Raw genomic sequence first — 19,527 nt, forward strand, 5'->3', positions numbered from 1 at the left:
ATGCCCTCCGTTCTTCCTCCATTTCCAATTTGAAAGGTATGGCTTGAGCCACTCTCGGACAAAGCCAGAAAAAGATATACTCTTTGGAGGAGATCTGTCTCTCAGGTGGCAGAGATGGATCAGGTGGAATGTCATAGGACTCATCAGCTAAGAGATCTTGTGGGTCTTGATCCATCTCCCAGGAGAGGTCTGGGTCTAACTCTTCAAAGTACTGTTCACAGGAAGTATGTAATGACTAGAGTGCCGGATCTGCGTTGAGGCAGATGAGTCTCTGAAGTTGGAGAAAGATCCTCTGATTATGTCAACACATGTGTTGGTCAGGCTCATGCCTCATTGAACAGTCGATGTCGAGACGGCTTGTTGGACCTCTCCTATGACTGTCTCTCCGATGAATTGATGGGCTGGGCTGAGGCTGGCACAAGCACCCTGTAAGCTCCTTCTTGGACATAGCCCATATTTCCTTGTAAAGTGTAGGCATTAGTACTGGCTGAGAAATAGGTGTGCAGATGTAGAAGATCTCAAAGGCTGCTGATGAAAAATGAGCTGGAGAGAAGGAGAGTGGTCATTATGGCATGGACGCTTCTTGTGCACTGAGGATGTCGATGCAGGGGAGGTATGGGCAGAGTGCCTGGAGTGAGAATGATGGCGATGATTCATAGGTTTTTTTAATGCTGCACAATGCGTGTAGCAATGATGACAAAGACATCGAGTCCTTATGGGTATGTGGTACAGAGTCCGATGTCTGACCTTCTCAATGCTGCATAGGTGCACCCGATGTCGATGCAGGTTCTGTGTCGAGTACTGAATCCCCTACCAGCTCAATGTCGATGCAGAACCAAAAAGATTTCCTTGCTGAACTCTGCTGACTAAGGGTGCTCTGGACTTAAGCACTGAACACCCCAGTTATGGGAGTGTGTGCCTGAAACTGTCCTATTACTTTAGACTCACTGAGGAGAGATTAAAAAGTGAACCTCTATGCTCTGGGGAACAATGATAAACTGCTGGTCCCGTACTTGAGTGTATGGTGGGAAGGCACCCGAGTAGTGGTGGGGGCACTGCCTGAAAGATTTAAAGTGACAGTGCACTTGGCAGTGTCTGCACTAGGCTCTATGGATGACATCACCCACATGATGCTGATGGTTCTGTTGGTCTCACCCCCTCTGATGTAAACTTCTAGTGCGAGAGAGGCGGGACCAGCAGAACTATCAGAGATGGATCCCTGGGTCTTGGTGTTATTTTTACATCTGCTTCTGCCAATGACACCAACAACGACAGGGTAAAACAACAACAGTGTGAGAAAGGGCGCAATGCTGGAGAAGGAAGGACAGGGAAAGAAAAATGGGGAAATGCTGGATGGAGAGGAGGAGAGACACAGGAGGTATTACATGGCAGGGGGCAGAGAGAGAGAGAGCAAGAAGGTGCTGCACAGTAGTGGTAGGAAAGAAAAAGAGTACACCAGCCTGGTAGGGGACAAGATATAGAATGAATCTGGGGGGGGGGGGGGGGGGGGGGGGGGAGGGTAACACGGCATGGGTGCATCTGGCAGAGGTAAGTAGGGGTGAGAGAACAGAAAACCTTTTGTCAATTATTTTGTCCTGATTGCTGATCTATGATTTTGATGATGATGCTGTAATATAAGATTGTTTTTAATGTACCTTATTATGTATGTTTTTGTTGTAAACCGCTGAGAATGGTAGATTGTATGGTATATAAATTCATAAATAAATAAATAAATTAAATGAATGAAAGAAAGAGGATAAGTCTGGGAAATTGAGTATGAATAAGGGGAAGAGAAAGGGAGTGAGAGAGAGAGAAGCGGTGGTGATGAACTGGAGAGGAGTGAATGAGTAGGGGTGGGAGTGGCAGAGTCTACTGCTGGGGATCATGAGGTAGGAGAATGAGGGCAAGAGAAGGGATAGAAGGCAGTACATAAGTACTATTAATTCACTCAAGCTCATAAGTTGTTATTAATTAGAAACTCAAAAACACAGCTTCACACTCACTGTGTAACAAAAAGGGTACAGGAAACAGCGCACTTCCTATAGAGATCAATTGCTACTATTTATATAGTTTTAAGTGGGAAAAAAAAGGCTTCCGTATCGCCACCCAGGCAGCCTGGTTTCTCTTTCCCACATGCATCACTTTGCACTTGCTCACATTGCTGCAAAATCTACCACTGCTGAGGAATAGCAAGAGACTGCTAAATAATGAAATACCACTGCCTAGGGCACTTCTTCCCTTGCTACAATTGCAGGCTGCTTTCCTTCCACGGCTTCTGCCAGGACCCCTTTTTTCCCTTCTGCTACTAACCAAGCTGCATCTCTCTCTCTCTTTGTCTGTTGCTTTTCCTATCATAGATCTGGCCATCTCTTTTTTCTTCCCAGTACTATAGACCACATCACCTCCCTTATTTGGGACAGTGTCGCTACTCTGGCTTCCTGGCTTCTCAACTGGTGTACTTCTCTTTTGCTACCAACACAAAGGTAGATCACAGAAATGAAAGAGAAAACTAGGAAGAATGACAGAGAGGATGGCTGACAGAGATGGAGGGAGGAAAGAAAATAAGAAATAATTTAGAGGATCAAGGCAGTAGGGGAAAAAAAGGAAAGGAGAGACAAACTAGGAAAAACCTTAAAAATAGAAAAATAATGGAAATGGAAAACTATATTAAAAGAATAAAGTAAATAATACAAAGAAATACAAAAAGCTGAAAAACTATTTTTCGTTATTTTCTTAATGATTTTTAAAGAAATATTTTCAGTAATACATGGTGCTTTTTAACATATCAAGATGTATGAAGCATATAAAAATACACTACTAAATGTTCTCTCACTGCTCAATTTACCCTTGAATTGCTATAAGAGATGAGAAGTTTAACATACACCTACCTTCTAAAACATTTCCACAAAACTAAAGGAAAGTTCTCTTTAGACAGAAGAATAGAAAGAACCTTGAGAAGGAAGACTGAATGACAATGTACAGCATAGTAATCATCAGGTCCTGCTGTTGCACTTCAAAACTGGAAATATTATTGTTAACACTGAAGAGGAGGAAATACTATAAAAACCAACTCACTGGATATTCAACGAGGTCTACTGGTTGTCGGAAAGGTTCAGAGTCTTCACACTGAAAAATTAGATTTAACAGCTCTTGACACTGTCTTTTCCATGCATGAATATCACAAGATTGAGCTCTGTTGCGTAGTCTCCGTTTAGGCTGAGGATCCTGAAATGGCAGTAATCGCTGTTCATAATATGCTTTTTTGTCAGGGTAGCAAATTCATACAGTTAATTTATTCACCTACACTGTATTAGTATTTCAATCATTTTACAGTACAAATGTAAAATTAAGCATTTTACCTATTTCTTGCTACAGAATGCTTTTTTTTTTTTTTTTTGATGTGTCATATTTTCCTGGACAAACTTTCATCCCTATGGATTGAATGAGGTGGTAGAGAGGGTAGAATTAATATGAAGCAGCTAAGAAATAGGATTGGCAATTAAGTATAAGTGTGGCCAATAGTGACGTTGCACAGCAGGATAGGTGGATCTTTAAATGCAGAGAGCTTCTACTGTGCATGTGACAGCGTCCTTGATGGTTCAAATGTGAGGAAGGGCAGTTCAACTTGAACAGTCTTCCATCTGAGGGACTGTGCTTTAAATGATGAAGAAGTATAGAATGTAAGCGTGATTAAGTTAGATTTATCTTGCATAGCAGTTTTTGTCTAGCTTACATGGATTGTAAACAGTGTTGTTACTGTGTTATAGTCAACAGCTACACTACTGTGGAGTGAGGCAGTTGAAAACTTTTGAATATTCATAAGTCACTGAATCGCAGTGATAATTACAGCTCCTGAAGACGCCAAATGGCGAAACGTAGCTCTGTGTACAGCTGCAAGAAATATTGAACAAAGACCTTCACTGGGTTAAATACGATTGGAAAATATAAACATCGTTTGAACTGTATTAAGTTTGATCACAAAGTGAGTTGTTGATGAATACAACACAGAACGGGGATTTATTGTTCATTTCTCCATAAGGATTACAAATGTCAAGTTCCTCTGTGGACAATGATTTTGGACATTATAACAAGTTGTGAATAATAACTTCTTAGGAGGATACATGATTCATTAGAGGTTATATTTTCAATAACGTTGTGGAGAATGATATATGTTAGAATGCTAAAATATGTGAAAAGAAATCCGCCAAAGAACGGAGAACTCAAGACACCCCATGGAATACAACAATCTAAAATAAAAGTGGGAGGACGACCAAGGATGCCAAAGACTGAGAAGATGTATAATAATAGAGAAGTTTATTGAAGTATGGAGACTCCATACATCTTCTCAGTCTTTGGCATCCTTGGTCATCCTCCCACTTTTATTTTAGAATGTTAAAATACCAATAATATGTAACTGTTAAGGTAATAAATAGATTTTGATACTTTACTTACAATATTCTATTCTTATCAATTAAGGCTATATATATTTTGAAGAATAGTGGCAATTAGTTATTCCTTAATACTGTTTTAATTTCTGGACAAAGATTCATTCCCATTTCCTTCCCAAAACAAAACAATTTTTCCTGTCCCCACCTCATCTCCGCAGTCAAGCAGATTTTGTAACCCCATCCCATCACCACATTCTCCTTCCCCATCCCCACAGTCTTAATTTTCTTTCCCGAATCTACCCGCTCAAAGCTGAAAGGAAGATTTTATGCAATTTTATAACAGGCATTGTAAATAAACAACTTAGACCTACAGTTTAAAAGTTCCAAAACAGAGAAAAGAGCTTTCTCGGATTGAAGGTTCAATTCTTCCTTGACGTAATTAAAGAAACACAAAAGCGCCGACAAAGATTTTTATTAATGAGACCTGGTGTAATCCAGTTAGGTGGAACTTTTTTCCTTAAGTACCCCTGCAAATGTATCATAAAATACCAGTTAAATAAGTATGTATTCTACGAACCTTCACAGCGCTCCGCTTTTCTGGCTGCCAAACAGAATAAGGGAGAAACTAGATCATATCTCTTCTTGTTAATATATAGGGGTAATAGATATGAGCCTCTGAAATAGTGAAGTTTCCTGTAACTTTGTCTTAAATTGTCCATAATCGAATATTTTGAATCCCATTAGTGCAGACTTTAGAAACTTGCTGTATGTATTTTTCTTCATTAGGGTTTTTTTTCCCTTTTTCTTATAAAATATGAGGCAGCAAATGTTTAATTTCTTGACAAGTAGTGTATTTTGCTTGTTTTTGTATTATATAATTTAATTAAAAAAAAAAAAGACAAATAATATTTAAACTGAAAATGAAACACTATTAATAAAATATTTCATTTTTTTTCAATCCATGAAGATACAGTAAATCATCTGTTTCTGTGTTTAACTGAGTCCGCTGATCCTCAGTTGTACGACCAGCTAATGAGAACACACGTTCAGAAGAGGTTTCTGTGGCTGAAACTGTCAAGATCATTTTTGGCAAAAGATGAACGCTTTGGTCAGACATCAGATTTAAGACACCAACAGCATAACAAGTCATCTTACAAATCCGTGCAAGCCAAATACAAATCCAACCCATGAGATTCTGGTTCCACAGAACACACAAGTCTACAAGAAAATTATCAGCAATTAGCTTTGTTTTTTTTGGAAGAAGGTGGTTTGACTTCTTCATCAACAGCTGAGGAGTTGTCCATCAAATCAATCACAGGACCATCAGGAATGACTGAGACCATTTTATGGATGCCCTCAATGGCAGCCTGTCGTTTCTATGTTAAATTGTACAGCGCTGCGTAACCCTAGTAGCGCTTTAGAAATGTTAAGTAGCAGTAGTAGTAGTGTTATATTTTAGGTGGGGATCCATAAGAACGGCCATATAGTGGAGTTCATGCAAAGGGAAATGGCTGTCAAGAAAATGACACAGTTTCAGTTTGAGATGCAGAACTGGTTCAACTTCATCACTAAGGACTGAAAGACGTTTTGCTAGCTTCACACAAACAGGGACTACTAGATGAAGTGTTGGTGTCTCATCAGATGAAACGAATCTTGTTGCATCAGCAAACAGTGCAAGTGCCTTAATTACATCCGAAAGAAGGTCCTCATTAATATCCAAGAGATGCTTGGTAAGTATGCAGTCTTTCCCACTGTCGGCAAGTAACCAAGTGCTCCAGATTTTCCGAGACAGATTTAAGCATAGTCAGTGTGCTGCTCCATCTAGTAGAAACAACCTGCTTTAATGTTGTTTCCAAACTGTGTTGTAGACAGGTACACATAACCCTAGTGACAGTTTCTATGCAAGTTGTAATCAGATCAATAACTGGTCAAAATGGTGAACTTTCCGCAACTGGCTTAGGATCCTCCAATGCATGAGACACAACCAAATTGATATTGTGCCCAGTACATGGGAGCCAGACCTAATTGAAGATAATATGAGATCGACAGACATTTGAAACAAGCGGCTGGGTAACTGGAACGAGTTTGTTAACAAGGAATCCCTAACAGAGGTTTTGTATTTGAAAATATTGGAGTGACTCAGATCCAGAAGAGTGTTCAAAGCAGTGAACTGTGGTCTTGAATGCAGGAGAGTGGATATAGACTCTTATTTACGGAGAATGTTTTAAACATCGAATTGGTTTATAGTGAAGGAGAGCATAATATGTAGAAAAATAATGTAGGCGTTGGTCTGAGATATTTATTTATTTATTTTTTTATATATTGTTTATTGGCACAACAAAACACGGTACAATATGCCAAAACCACAAACATTGCACTGAATAATAGGAACAGGATAAGGCCTATATATAAAGGTGCCATCATACAATTTTCCATTAGTCAATTATGCCCCTCTACCCCCCCCCCCCCCCCCGCATAAACCCCCCCAACCTCCCTCCCCACCCCTCCCCATCCCCCTAACAATTTAATAATCTACTTTTTGCCATGGGAGTGAGCGTGTCCCAATACGGAGACCAGATCTTGCAAAAATGGTCTCCTCGCTTAGAGGCAAGATCACGGACCCTCTGCTTCTCCACTGAGCAGCACTGCATCATGGCGCCTCGCCAATGCGCTATGCAGGGGGCCTCCCTGTTGAGCCATTGTTGCAAGATAGTTCTTTTCCCCATCAGTACAGATCTCTTCAAAAAATCTTTCATTCCCTCAGGCATGGGCCCTTGCACTAAAAACACATCAAACAGCTGGCCAGGGGCTGGTTTCCATCGCATTTTCCACAGTCTTGATACCTGTTTTCCCATATCCAACCAAAAAGAATGCACCAGCGGACAAGACCAAAACATATGGCCTAAAGTGGCGCTCTTTCCAGTACACTTGGGGCAATCATCTGACTCTCTCAGAGTTGCTCTAAAGGCCCTATGGGGTGAGATGTGTAAGCGCAGTAGGAACTTGTAGTTCAATTCCCACCACGCCGCATTCTCTGTCACTCTGCACATCAACTTCAGACAAAGCTCTAACTGTTGGGGTTCTAGACGCCATTTCAGCTCTTGACTCCACCGAGTGCATACAGAAGTGATGTCAAGTGGTGGCATAGAGTCTCGTAAGCAACCATGATAATATTTCAGAGGAGTTCTCAGCTGCGCCTCTAACCCCAACAGCTCATCCTGACGTTCCCACACCCCTCTAGTCAAGGAACTGGTCGGCAGTGACCGCACATAATGTTTTAGCTGTAAATAGGCAAAAGCGTCACCCCTGTCTAAACCAAATTCTTCACATATGGATTGGAACGGTTTTATACCTCCCTGCTCCGTGACCACCTGGAATAAAAAGCGGATCCCCCGGGAAGACCACCTCCTCCACAGAGTTGAGGACCCCCCCTCCGGGAAAGCCAGATTACCCCGGATTGGCAGCAAGGGCGACACTGATTTGTCCCATTTAAAAGTTTTACTGAGCCATTGCCATGTTTTACGTAGAGGGTTCAAAATGATTCGATAGGGGCCCAAGGGGGGAAGTTGGTCTGAGGGGGCCTGCAGCCAATATGCATAGTGAAGAGGTTCCATTAAGGTAGTCTCGACCCCCGTGCATGAGAAGAATTCAGTGGATCTAAACCAATCCGATAAATGGCGCATACAGCTGGCTAAGGAGAAAAGTTTCAGGTCCAGAAGCCCCAATCCTCCCCTTCCCCGTGGTCGCATTAGTGTCTTGATCCCAATTCGTGCTCTTTTTCCCTGCCATAGAAACCCATTAAGCTGCTTTTGAAGCCACAATTCTTCTTTGTGGGTCAAGACAAGTGGTAGCATCTGTAAGATGTATGTCCATTTAGGAAATAGGATCATGTTGTATAAAGCAATGTGGCCCTGTAACGAGAGTGGAAGCCCCCTCCATCCCCGCAGAGTATTCATAAGGTTATCCCTCATTGGTGTTAAGTTTGTGGCGGACAACCTGGCCAGGTCAGATGTAATCCACACACCCAGATAACGAACCTTCCCCTCAGCCCATTGGAATGGGAATTCCCCCGCCCACTCCTCCCTTATCACAGATTGAACCGGCAGAGCCACTGATTTTTGTAAGTTGAGAGTAAGACCAGAAAAAAAACCGAACTCCTTTATAACCTCAAGTACATGGGGGACTGAGACGGAAGGCTGTGTGAGGGTCAGAAAGAGGTCGTCCGCAAAGGCAAGCACTCGCGTCTCCCTCCCACGGCATGTCACTCCCCTAATGTCTGGATCCTTCAATATTGTACGTAAAAGCGGCTCCAGATACAGAAGGAACAACAGTGGGGAAAGGGGAAACCCCTGTCTTGTACCCCTCGCCACCGAGAAGGGGGTCGAGCGGAGCCCATTTACTAGCACTCTCGCCGCAGCATTGCAATAAAGAGTCTTTATGGCAGCCAAGAACAGCCCTCCCACTCCGATAAACTCTAAGACATGGAATAGGTAGTCCCAGCTCACTTTATCAAAGGCCTTGGCTGCGTCGAGACTCACCAAAAGCAGGGGGTCTCCAGCAACCTGGCTGTAGGCTGTAGCTAGCAGCACCTTTCTTACATGAGTGACCGCTTGTCGGCCCCTTACAAACCCCACCTGGTGTTCCCCCACTAGGGATGGAATGTGGATTGCTAGCCTATCTGCTAAGACTCTGGCCAAAATTTTTATATCCACGTTAAGCAGGGATATGGGTCGATAGGACTCCATCTGATCCGATGGCTTGCCAGGTTTAGGTATCAATGTAATAAGGGCTTCATTTTCTCCCCTAGAAAAGTACCCCCTCTCTATCACCTCATCATAATAAGCCACCATGGGGCCACAGATCTGAGGTGCTAAAATTTTGAAGTATTCATTAGAGAATCCATCAGCCCCAGGAGCAGAGCCCAACTTCAATGTCTTGATGACTTTTTGCACCTCTACCCCTTGTATTGGAGCAGATAGCGCCTGTTGTACTTCTACCCTCAACTTAGGCATCCCCGCATCTTCAAGATAATCCCATGGCGAGGGCCCAAGTTCGCGGTCACCCGTGGCATACATGTCCTCAAAAAAGGATCGAAACCCATCCAATATGGCTTGTGGGGTGGAGACCCGGGCCCCCCCCTGATTGACAATCGTGGGGATAAACTGACGCGGTTTATACGACCGTGCTACTCTTGCCAATAATCTACCCGATTTGTTACCAAAACATTGAAATTTTAGCCTGCCTGCCAATAGATGTTTCTGGGCTTGTTCATGGAGAAGGGAGTTGAGTGCCACCAGGGAAGCATCCATTTTTTCTTTATTTACGCGGGAAGGGAGCGCGATATACTTTTTTTTTGATTGCCTATACTCCTCTTCTAAGCGGAGTACCCCTGAAGCTAGTCTCTTGGCCCTCGCACTTAGATACGCAATCACCTCCCCTCTCATGACAGCCTTAGAGGCCTCCCAGAATGTAATGGACGAGTCACACGAGTCAGCATTTGTATCAATATAAAATTGCCACTTTGTCCGCAGGTGCTCTAGAAATTGCTTGTCCTGGTGTAGATATGATGGGAATCTCCAGGACCTTACCCCCGGTGGGCCCACAGCCAGGTCCAGTACTAACCAGATCATCGCATGGTCAGAAATCGCCATCGGTCCCATTTCTGCTTTCCTAACCCTGAAATACCATGCTTGGGAGACTAGAATGTAATCAATTCTTGACCAGGTTTGGTGAACTTTGGACTGATGTGTATAGTCTCGAGTAGTAGGATTGTGCACCCGCCAGGGGTCTACTAACAGAAGTTGGTGACATAGCGCCGGGATGCCCTTCCCGCTCCCTAACCCTGGGATCGCCCTGGGAGAAGATCTATCCAGGGCCGGATTCAATACTTGATTGAAGTCCCCTGCCCATATCCAAGGGGCGTCTGCATGTTGAAACCCCAATGATGTAAGTGTTTGAAAGAAGGTTGGGCTGTAGTCATTGGGGCCATACACTGCGCATAAATAGAATTTCAGGCCCTGGTAATTCAACTGTAGCAATACTATTCGACCCTCAGTATCTTTATAAACCAGTTTGGGCTGACAGGGAAGGCCTTTTTTAATCAGTATGGCGACCCCACTTTTCTTACCCCCCGAGGAGGAGTAAAAGCACTCGCCTACCCAGAGCTGCTTCAATTTCTGATGTTCTATGTCCGTGAGCTTGGTCTCCTGGAGACATGCTATTGTGACGCCCTTTCGTCTCAACTGTGTCAGAATTTTATAACGCTTCACCGGTGACGTGATCCCTGAGACGTTCCAAGAAGCTATTTTAAACTGTGAGTGGTCAGCCAGTCACCGGGGTTTCATTGACTATGGTAGCGGTAATGTACATTAGCCACCCCCAGGGGCCAGCCCCTCCCCCCGGGGGATCCACCTCCACACAGAGCAGGGATTCCCTTCCAGGATCCAAATCCACAATTGATGGCATCCGCCTTTCACCCATGTACTCACACACTCTCACCATGAACTTACAATGATTAATAACTCTCCCCCTATCCCTTCCCTCTATTAACCCCATGTGCTCTTCCCTTCCCTCCCCCCCGTGCCCCAGACCACCCTCCTCCCATACCCCTCCCTTCCCCCCCTCAACCCCCAACCCCCACATGACACACAACTGTGGAATCACCTAGATGTTTTGGGGAAAACCACGCCCTAACAAGCAATAACATTAGACCCTAATATATGAAACAAGCATTTTTGTACATTTAACGTATCCTCTATAGATATCACTGCTACTGTTACTTATCATGCCCAAATGCCAGAGTCCTAGCCCTTGTAGCCAGAGACCAGATAGTTCATCACACAGGAGGCTCCTCTTGGTTGTTGGATCCTTGGTGTTCGAGTCCAGCCACAAATTCTCTTGCAGCAGAGGCTGAAGTAAAAGATTGCCAGCTTCCATTCCTCTTTATCTTTAGAATAGCGGGGTAGATCAGCATGAAATGAATGTTCAGATCATGGAGGCGGCTGCACGTGGCCGAAAATGTCTTTCGTTTCTCTTGAAGCGCTGCCGAGTAATCTTGGAAGATGCGCACTGCGCCACCCTTAAAATTTGTAGTTTCGCGTTTCATCCGAAAGCCATTAAGGATTTCCACCTTGTGGATGTAATTGTGTATTTTAATGATCACCGTGCGCGGTCCTGCACGGCCATCTTGGGGCCTCCCGATTCTATGTGCCCGCTCCAGGCTTAATGGTCCCGCGTGGTCTGATAGCGCGAATTCCGCTTTTAACCAAGTTTCCAGCTCAGCCGCAAGTACTCTGTCTCCCACCGACTCCGGAATCCCAATCAATCGTAAGTTGGAGCGCCGTGATCTGTTTTCCAAGTCGTCCATTTTCGCCGATAGGGAGGCTACTGTTTGCTGAAGCTGCTCAATACCCTGGGGGGTGGATGCCGCTGCGTCTTCCAGGTCTGAGACCCGTTGCTCGAGTTCTCCAGTCCGGCGTTCAAGAGCTTGTTGCGCTGCTTCAAAGCTAGCGAACTGGTTGGAAAGTTTGGCGAGTCGTGGTTCCAAAGCTGCTTCCACCGCGGCGGTAAGCTGCTCGAGTTGTTCTTTTGTAAACCCTCCGTTCCCGCTTAGCGGTTTTTTACGTTCTGGCGGCTCGTCGCATGCTCGTGGTTTTTCTTTCTCCCGTTTAGCGCTTCTGCTCGCCATAGGTCTCGGGGAGGATTCTACAAATTTGTCCATGCGGTCCCCTTATGCCCCAACAAATTAAGGTCACTCTGGATCCGATTTTCGGGTCAAATAGCAATTTTGGGCCTGATTTCCCTCAGAGAGAGCAAAGCACGCGTCCTGCTCCCTCTAACACATCACGTGACTCCGGTCTGAGATATTTATATAGATAATTGTGATTGTAAACACCATATAAAGAAGAGTATAAGTTGTAATATCATCATAAAATTAGGAGAATTTTGTAATTATAGAAAATAGAACGTTGTGGGTATATTGTGGACTGTGAGTTGGAAAAGTAGAATGAGAGTGGTAAAGATAGGGAATGTATGACTGGTTGAGTGTTGAAGAAAAATATTTTATATGATTATTGATATAAATAAAGATGATTATCAATAGAGTATAATTATATGTGATCATTATATTGATGAGAGTATAATTATATTGGAATTTAGGTACCCATTTTAAGATATCCAATGATGTCATGCATCCGACAGCCAAGAAGGCGTGAAACTCCACTGAGGAAGAAACAGAGAAAGGCCTTACGGTCACAATCTAAGCCCAATGGGCTGACATGGGGCCGAACCAAGGTCTGCTTCCTTAGAGGCTTATTTCTATGATGAAAGGCTGACAACCCTTTCGGACAGAAACAGAGAAATGTCACAGGCCAAAATTGTACGAGATGCAGCATACCCGCTACGACAACCCTGAGAAGGGAATGGCAGCGCCAGGATTTAAGAAAACCTGCCATAGCCGAAGGCTTGCACAGCTGGTAGATGACCCAGTTCACAGCAACCACCAAAAACCTGCCACTGGTGCAGACACTGAAATACAAGTGGCGGTAAGGAAGTCTACCAGGCTTCTGACTAGTGAACTGCAAGAGACCATCAGCAAGACAGGGAAGCGTACCTAGTCAAAACACTGGGATATATTGCTGCTTGCACAATTACTGCTCAAAAACAACAGTCATACTCAGGAGCAGAACAGGCATGGCAACAGGGTAGAGGAGGATGCAGCAAGCTTGGCATTGGGCCCAGCGAAACTAAAAAAAAAAAAAAGCCAAGTTAGTTACTTACCTGCAACCAGGTGTTCTCCAAGGACAGCAGGCATATACTCTCACTTATGGGTGATGTGATACACAGAGCCTGGTGTGGACACTGCCAAGTGCACTGTCACTTTAAAGCTGCGACCCCACCACACATGCACAGATGCCATCCTGCCCAACGCATGAGCAGCACGGGACCAGCAGTACAGTGTTAATGCTAAGAAGATAATTCCAAGGGGAGGTGGGAGGGATGTGAGAATATATGCCTGCTGTCCTCAGAGAACACCTGCTACATGTAAGTAACTTAGCTTTCTTTGAGAACAAGCAGGCAAAAAATTCTCACATAAGGGACTCACTAGCTACCGGAATCACAAAAGAGATGAATTTTGTAACTAAGTAGATAGTGAGCCTTGGTGGAAATAATGGGCCGGAGTGTGGAGTTGGATTTTAAACAGTAAAAAGATTTTGCAGGATGCTTGTCCAAACCTGCTATTCTGCTTGGAATACTGCTCCAGACAGCAGTGAGCAGGGAAGGTGTGCTTAGAAGATCACGTAGCCGCATTGCAAATGGCTTGAATAGAGGCAAAGGAGAAATTGGCTACTAGGGCTGCCATGGTTCTCACATTATGAGTGGTGCGCTGGCCATGGAGGGTCAGCCCAGCATGAGTATTTGTATAGGAGATACAGTTAGCCAACCAAGAAGAGATTCTATACTTGGTGATGGGAATTCCCAACCTGTTCAGATCAATGGATACAAAAAGCTGCTGGGATTTTCTATGAGGTTTTGCCCGTTCCAGATAGTATTCTAGAGTACACGTGCAGTCTAAGATATGCAGTGTTGCTTCTCTAGGATGAAAGTGTGGTTTAGTAAAGAAAACAGGTATGAATGTTTATTTGTTACCCGCTTTGTATAAAGGCGAGATATAAATAAAATAAAATAAATAAATAAATAAATAAATAGTGCAATAGACTGATTGAGATGAAACTCTGAAACCATCATTAGGAGGAATCTAGGGTGGGTTCAGAGTATAGCCCTATCATGGTACAACCTGGAGTAAGGTGGATCTGCCACAAGGGCTTGAAGATCACTGACTCTTCTGGCAGAACTATCAAAATTCTGCGCAAAAAATTTCAAAATTCTGTGCACAAAGTTTGCAAATTCTACAAGTTTATTTGGCATAATTTAACCAATACTTTTTGCAGCCTCCTCACACCAAAAGCATCCTTTTTTTTTAAACTACTGCACAGCATCCCTCCTATTTTACAGTCCCTCCCTCGCACAAACATAGCATTGCCTTTTTGCAGCCCCCTCCCTCCACCCCCTTTTATACAGCCCCCCCACCCACCTAATCCTTTCTTTTACAGTCACCCACAGCATCCTCCCTTTTTTATACAGCCCCTCCTCCAGCCACCCCCTTGATGTAGGAGGAGCTGCGCTGGAAGACCCTCTACAGGGCAGGAAAGAACCTCACTTTTTCCTGCCTTGCTGCCCTCTCTTTGGTGCTGTGCTTTTTCCAAATGGCAGCTGAGATGTCAAGCAGAATATCTCATGAGTTTACTGCTTGAAGTTTCGGTGGCCATTTTGAAAAAGCATGGCAGCGAGACCAAGAGCGGCGGTGACAGCAGGGCAGGAAAGTGTGGGGTTATTTCCTGCCCCCGATGAGGCCACTTAGACCACCAGGGTGTGCAGTGTTCAGGTAGATGATAGCAGGCAGGGAGGTTGGGTGTCATCATCAGGCGAGCGAGTGGGAGAGAGAGAGTGCAGAAAACAGGCGGCAGCAGGTGTGTGGGCTGAGTAGCAGCGTCGGTCGGGGGGAGAATGCAGATTCTGCACCGACATATTGAATTCTGCGCGACTGGAGTTTTCTGCGCAAATTCTGCACGCCGCAGTCGCTCAGAATTCTGGCAGAGGTTTCATAACAGCAGCGAGGATGACATTGCGAACCCGTGCCCCCAGAGGTGATTTGATAGGTTGGTATGAAATAACCCCTTCATGAATCTAACTATTAAGGGATGAACTGAAATTGGTTTGTTATCGATTTTAATATGAAAGGTACTTATAGTGCTCAAATGTACTCTGAGTGAGTCAGTTCTGAGTCCTGAATGAAAGATGGAGGAGGTACTCCATATAAGTAGGAATGAAGCATGTAGTAGGGCTGAGTGATCTAACTGAACACCAGAGGGAGAATCTTTTCTACTTTAAACAGTAACATTTTCATGTGGAAGGTTTTCTAGAGGCAAGAAGTTTTCTAGAGAATGTATATGGAAGGTTCAATAAACACAGATCTATGTCGTCAAATACCAAGCTGTCAGGGCTAGAGAGCGAGGATCTGGATGAAGGAGGGATTCTTTGTTCTGTGTTAGTAGGGTTGGAAAAAGGATGCAACCTGAAGAGGTAAACAGATTTGATGAGGCCAGTATGGAGCAATTAGAATCATGGTTCCTCAGTCTCAGCACAGCTTAAGATGAGTTTTCCCTATGAGTGGTAGTGGGAGGCAAGTGTGTAGAAGATCCATCCCACAGTGGAGGAGGAAGGCATCTAGGCCTATTGGTTGCGAGCACAGAGTCCCAAACAGAAGCAGGGAAGCCTGTTGTTCTGAGTAGAAGCAAACAGGTCTATCGTTTTGGTTTCCTACTCCTGGAATATTTGACAAACAATTGAGGTACTGAGAAACCATTCGCTAGGTTGAAGAACTCTGCTAAGTTTGTCTGCTGGGCATTCTACTTGCTGGCTAGATAAACAGCTCTTATGAAGATATTCCAAGAAGCCGCCCCAAGTTCAGATTTGGATTTCTTGGTAACAGAGGAGGTAAGATCCGGTTCCTCCCTGTTTGTTCAGGTAATATATTGCTACTTGATTGTCTGTATGTACCATTATAACCTGATGAAGAACACAATTCTGGAAGGTTCTGTGAGCGTTCCAAACAATTCGCAATTCCAGGAGCTTGATATAATGTTGTTGCTCTTGTGGGGACCAAGAACACTGTGTATGGAGACTGTCAAGGTGAACGCCCCAACCCGTAATGGAAGCATCTCTGGTGAGAACCTTGTGATGTAGAGGGGCCATAGGTGTGATTGTAGGACACCGTCATAGATGTCGAGTTAATTGAATTTGAGCAGATAGCAATCCTGTGGCTTGGGACCATTAAGAGGAGAGTGTCCACTGAGGAATTTAGAAATAAAGACAGACCAATGGAGTTACATGGACTGTTGAAGCTATGTGGCTGAGAAGGAGGAGCATCTGACAAGTAGATATATGAGTCGACTGGGATACCTGAGTGGTAAGACATAATATACTGTTTGCCCTTGGTTGAGGAAGGAGTGCTTGACCTTGAGTTGCGTCGAATAGAGCCCCTATGATCTCTACCAGCTGGAAATGTGATTTGGGGTAGTTTGTGACAAACCTAAGGAGTTCTAGGAGTCTTATTGTGGACTCTATGGAAGCGCTGGCGGACTCCTGAGATATTGCTTTGCTTAACCAATCGTCCAGGTAGGAGAAGACATGGATGCCCTACCTGCAGAGTATTGCTGCTACGACTACTAGCCACTTTGTGAACACTCGAGGAGCCGAAGCCAAGCCAAATGGTAAGACCTTGTACTGATAATGTAGAGCTCCACATCGGAAGCAAAGAAATTTTCTGTGTGCAGAAAAAATAGATATGTGGGTATATGCCTTTTTAAGGCCTAGAGAGCAAAGCCAATTGTTGAGTTATATCAAGGGAAGTAGCGACCAGAGGGATACGATGCAAAAGTTATCTTTGAGGAGAAACTTGTTTAGGTCTCATAGAGAAATGGATGCACTCCTGTCTTGGCAAGGAAAACTGGTCAGTGGCAATGTCCTCTAGGAAGAAGTCAAAAGTTTGTTGTTTAGATTGAGAGGCCATTTGGGATTTTTGTCCCCACTGCTGTCTTGGAAGTAAGCGTTGGGGTGTAATGATGCTTAGATATAAAATAGTTGGAATGTCGATATCCTCTTGGAAATCTTCTAGTAGAGGAAGAAGCAGTAGTAGTTTGAGGCCTAGACAGAGTCTTTATCATACCTGTATGTTTTTCAATTAGGTCAGCCACCTCCTTAAATTGGTCACCAAACAAGTTTTCCATGACAAGGGACATCTGCTAGATGCTCTTGGATGGCAGATTCAAGGTCGGAGACCCCGAGCCAGGATAATTGGCGCATTGTTACTCCTATGGCAGAGATATGTGAGGAGACATCAAAGGCCTGCCTTGCAAGACACTCCTATGGCAGAGATATGTGAGGAGACATCAAAGGCCTGCCTTGCAAGACATTTACGATAGTCTAGAAGTTTTCTGTAAATTTTATAGAATTCCTCTTGCTTGTCAGAGGGAAGAAATTCTGCAAAGGATAGAGTACTCTGTATTGGAGATTTTATGTAAATGGTGGAATAAAGTTGATAATCCAAGATGCAACTGGTTAGCATTGATGCTTGAAATGTTTTTCTGCCAAAATAGTCTAATGCTTTCGCCTGTCTGGAGGTATGGTATGGTAGTTGAGTTTTCTCAAACCCTGCACATTTCTGTATCCTATACATTGTGTCAATTTTCTTTGGGGCAATCTGAACTGTCAGAGGGGTCTCCCAGATTTTTTAAGTAAAGTACTTTTCATAACAGAATTGGGGGGGGGGGGGGGGGGGAACTATAATACCCTTTCTTGACAGTCATAATCCAGAACTTCAAAGGGTTCTGAACGAGGTTTTTCCTCTGTTACTACTTTAAAAGGTGTAGCTTGAGCCTGGACAAAGCCTGGAAAGATATACTTTCTGGGGGAGACATATACCTCTGAGGTGGCGGAGAAGGATCAGACAGAATGCCATAGGACTCCTCATCTGAGAGGTCTTGTGGGTCCTGATCTGTCTCTCAGGAGAAGTCCAAGTCTGACTCTTCAAAGTACTGCTCATGAGGAACACAGGGAAAAGAATGTCGACCAGAACGTTGGCTTTGCATTGAGGCAATGAGCTTCTGAAGTTGGATAAAGCTTTTATGCTGATGATGTACGTGTCGTTTGGGTATGAGCTGTTCCCAATGGTCAAGAAACTGTGAATGCAGTAGCCCTGAAAGCTCTTCCTTTGAGCATAGCCCAGATTTTCTCATGAAGGGTAGGCTTCAGTATCGGCTAAGAAAGCAGTGTGGATGCAGTCAGAGAGCGCCTCTGCAGGTATGAGAGATCTCGAAGACTGCGTAGGCTCTCGATGTGATACAAGCTGGAGAGGAGAGCGGTCACTGTGGCAAGGACGCTTCCCATGCATCAAGTACATAGAGTATCTGGAGGGAGAGCGATGGCAATGATTCTTAGGCTTTTTGTGCTGCAGATCCCTCGATGCACGCAGCACCGATGATCAAGACATAGAGTCATGACATGTTCGCAACATTGAGTTCGATGTAAGCACCCTCTTGATGCTGAATGGATGCACCTGATTCCGGTTCTGCATCCAGTACTGAGTCTCCTGCCATACTCAATGGGATGCCATTGTCTATGGGCTTTAAGGGATCTTGTCTGCATGCGCTAGCAGAGGTTACAGTGAATATCTGGATCTAGGCACTGAATATACCAACTATGGGAGTCTTTGCTTGAAATAGTCCTATTGCGTCGAGTACATCTCTTAAAGCCACTCAGCACCCTCAATGACAGAGTGAAAAACAGCCAATGCAAGGTCAAAAGACTCTATGGCCCAGGGAGCTTGAGTAGCTACGAATCTAAAAAAGGTCAATGCTTCCCAGGTAGGAAAAAGGGCTCAGAGGTCCCTTGGGCCAAAAATTTTAAAAAATGTATAAAAAATGAGTAAGCTATATAAATTATTACTGAAAAAGATAAGATATGAAGAAAGAATATCCCGAAAAAAGGGAAGGTGCCAGAAGGCAAAAGTTTTCACACTAAGGAGAGATCAAAAGCACCTCTGTGTTCCAGGAAAAAATGATATTGCTTGTCCCACGCTTGCGCGTCTGGCAGGAAGGTACCCGCAGCACATGTGACATGGGGGCATTTAAAGTGACAGTGCACTTGGCAGTGTCACACCAGGCTCTGTGGATCATGGCACTCATGTGTGAGAATATAATTCCTGTTTGTCCTTGGAGAAAAGCCAATTCCATAGCCAGGGAGAACGCTAGCTTGGCATAGGAATCCCAAAGCACCGTGTGTTAGAACAAGCCGCCTTCAAGAAGAGTCCGGTGCCGCAGGCAATAATGAACTGAACTGAGCCTAACAGCAAGGCAGCTCCAGACTGCAAAGAGGAATACCGCCAGCCAAATGCAATGAAAAAAGGAGCCAGACACCACATACTTTCTAGGTAGACAGACCCAGACCTGAAGAGCGGGAGAGTGAGGTGGGAGGAGGAAACTGCACCACAGGATGTCACCCAACTCCACTGATAGCTGCA

The 19,527-nt window shown here is 44.3% G+C and overlaps 1 protein-coding gene across 1 annotated transcript in view; it reads right to left on the reverse strand.

Moving 5' to 3' along the window:
- Positions 1-19,527, reverse strand: part of PHIP (pleckstrin homology domain interacting protein) — an 863,049-nt gene that overhangs the window by 96,911 nt on the left and 746,611 nt on the right. Inside the window, exon 34 of the mRNA XM_030199061.1 lies at positions 3,076-3,225. Coding sequence (XP_030054921.1) covers positions 3,076-3,225 — 150 coding nt within the window. The remainder of the gene's footprint in view (positions 1-3,075; positions 3,226-19,527) is intronic.

This window comes from Microcaecilia unicolor, chromosome 3 (genome assembly GCF_901765095.1).
Source record: "Microcaecilia unicolor chromosome 3, aMicUni1.1, whole genome shotgun sequence".
NCBI classification, from domain to species: Eukaryota; Metazoa; Chordata; class Amphibia; order Gymnophiona; family Siphonopidae; genus Microcaecilia; species Microcaecilia unicolor.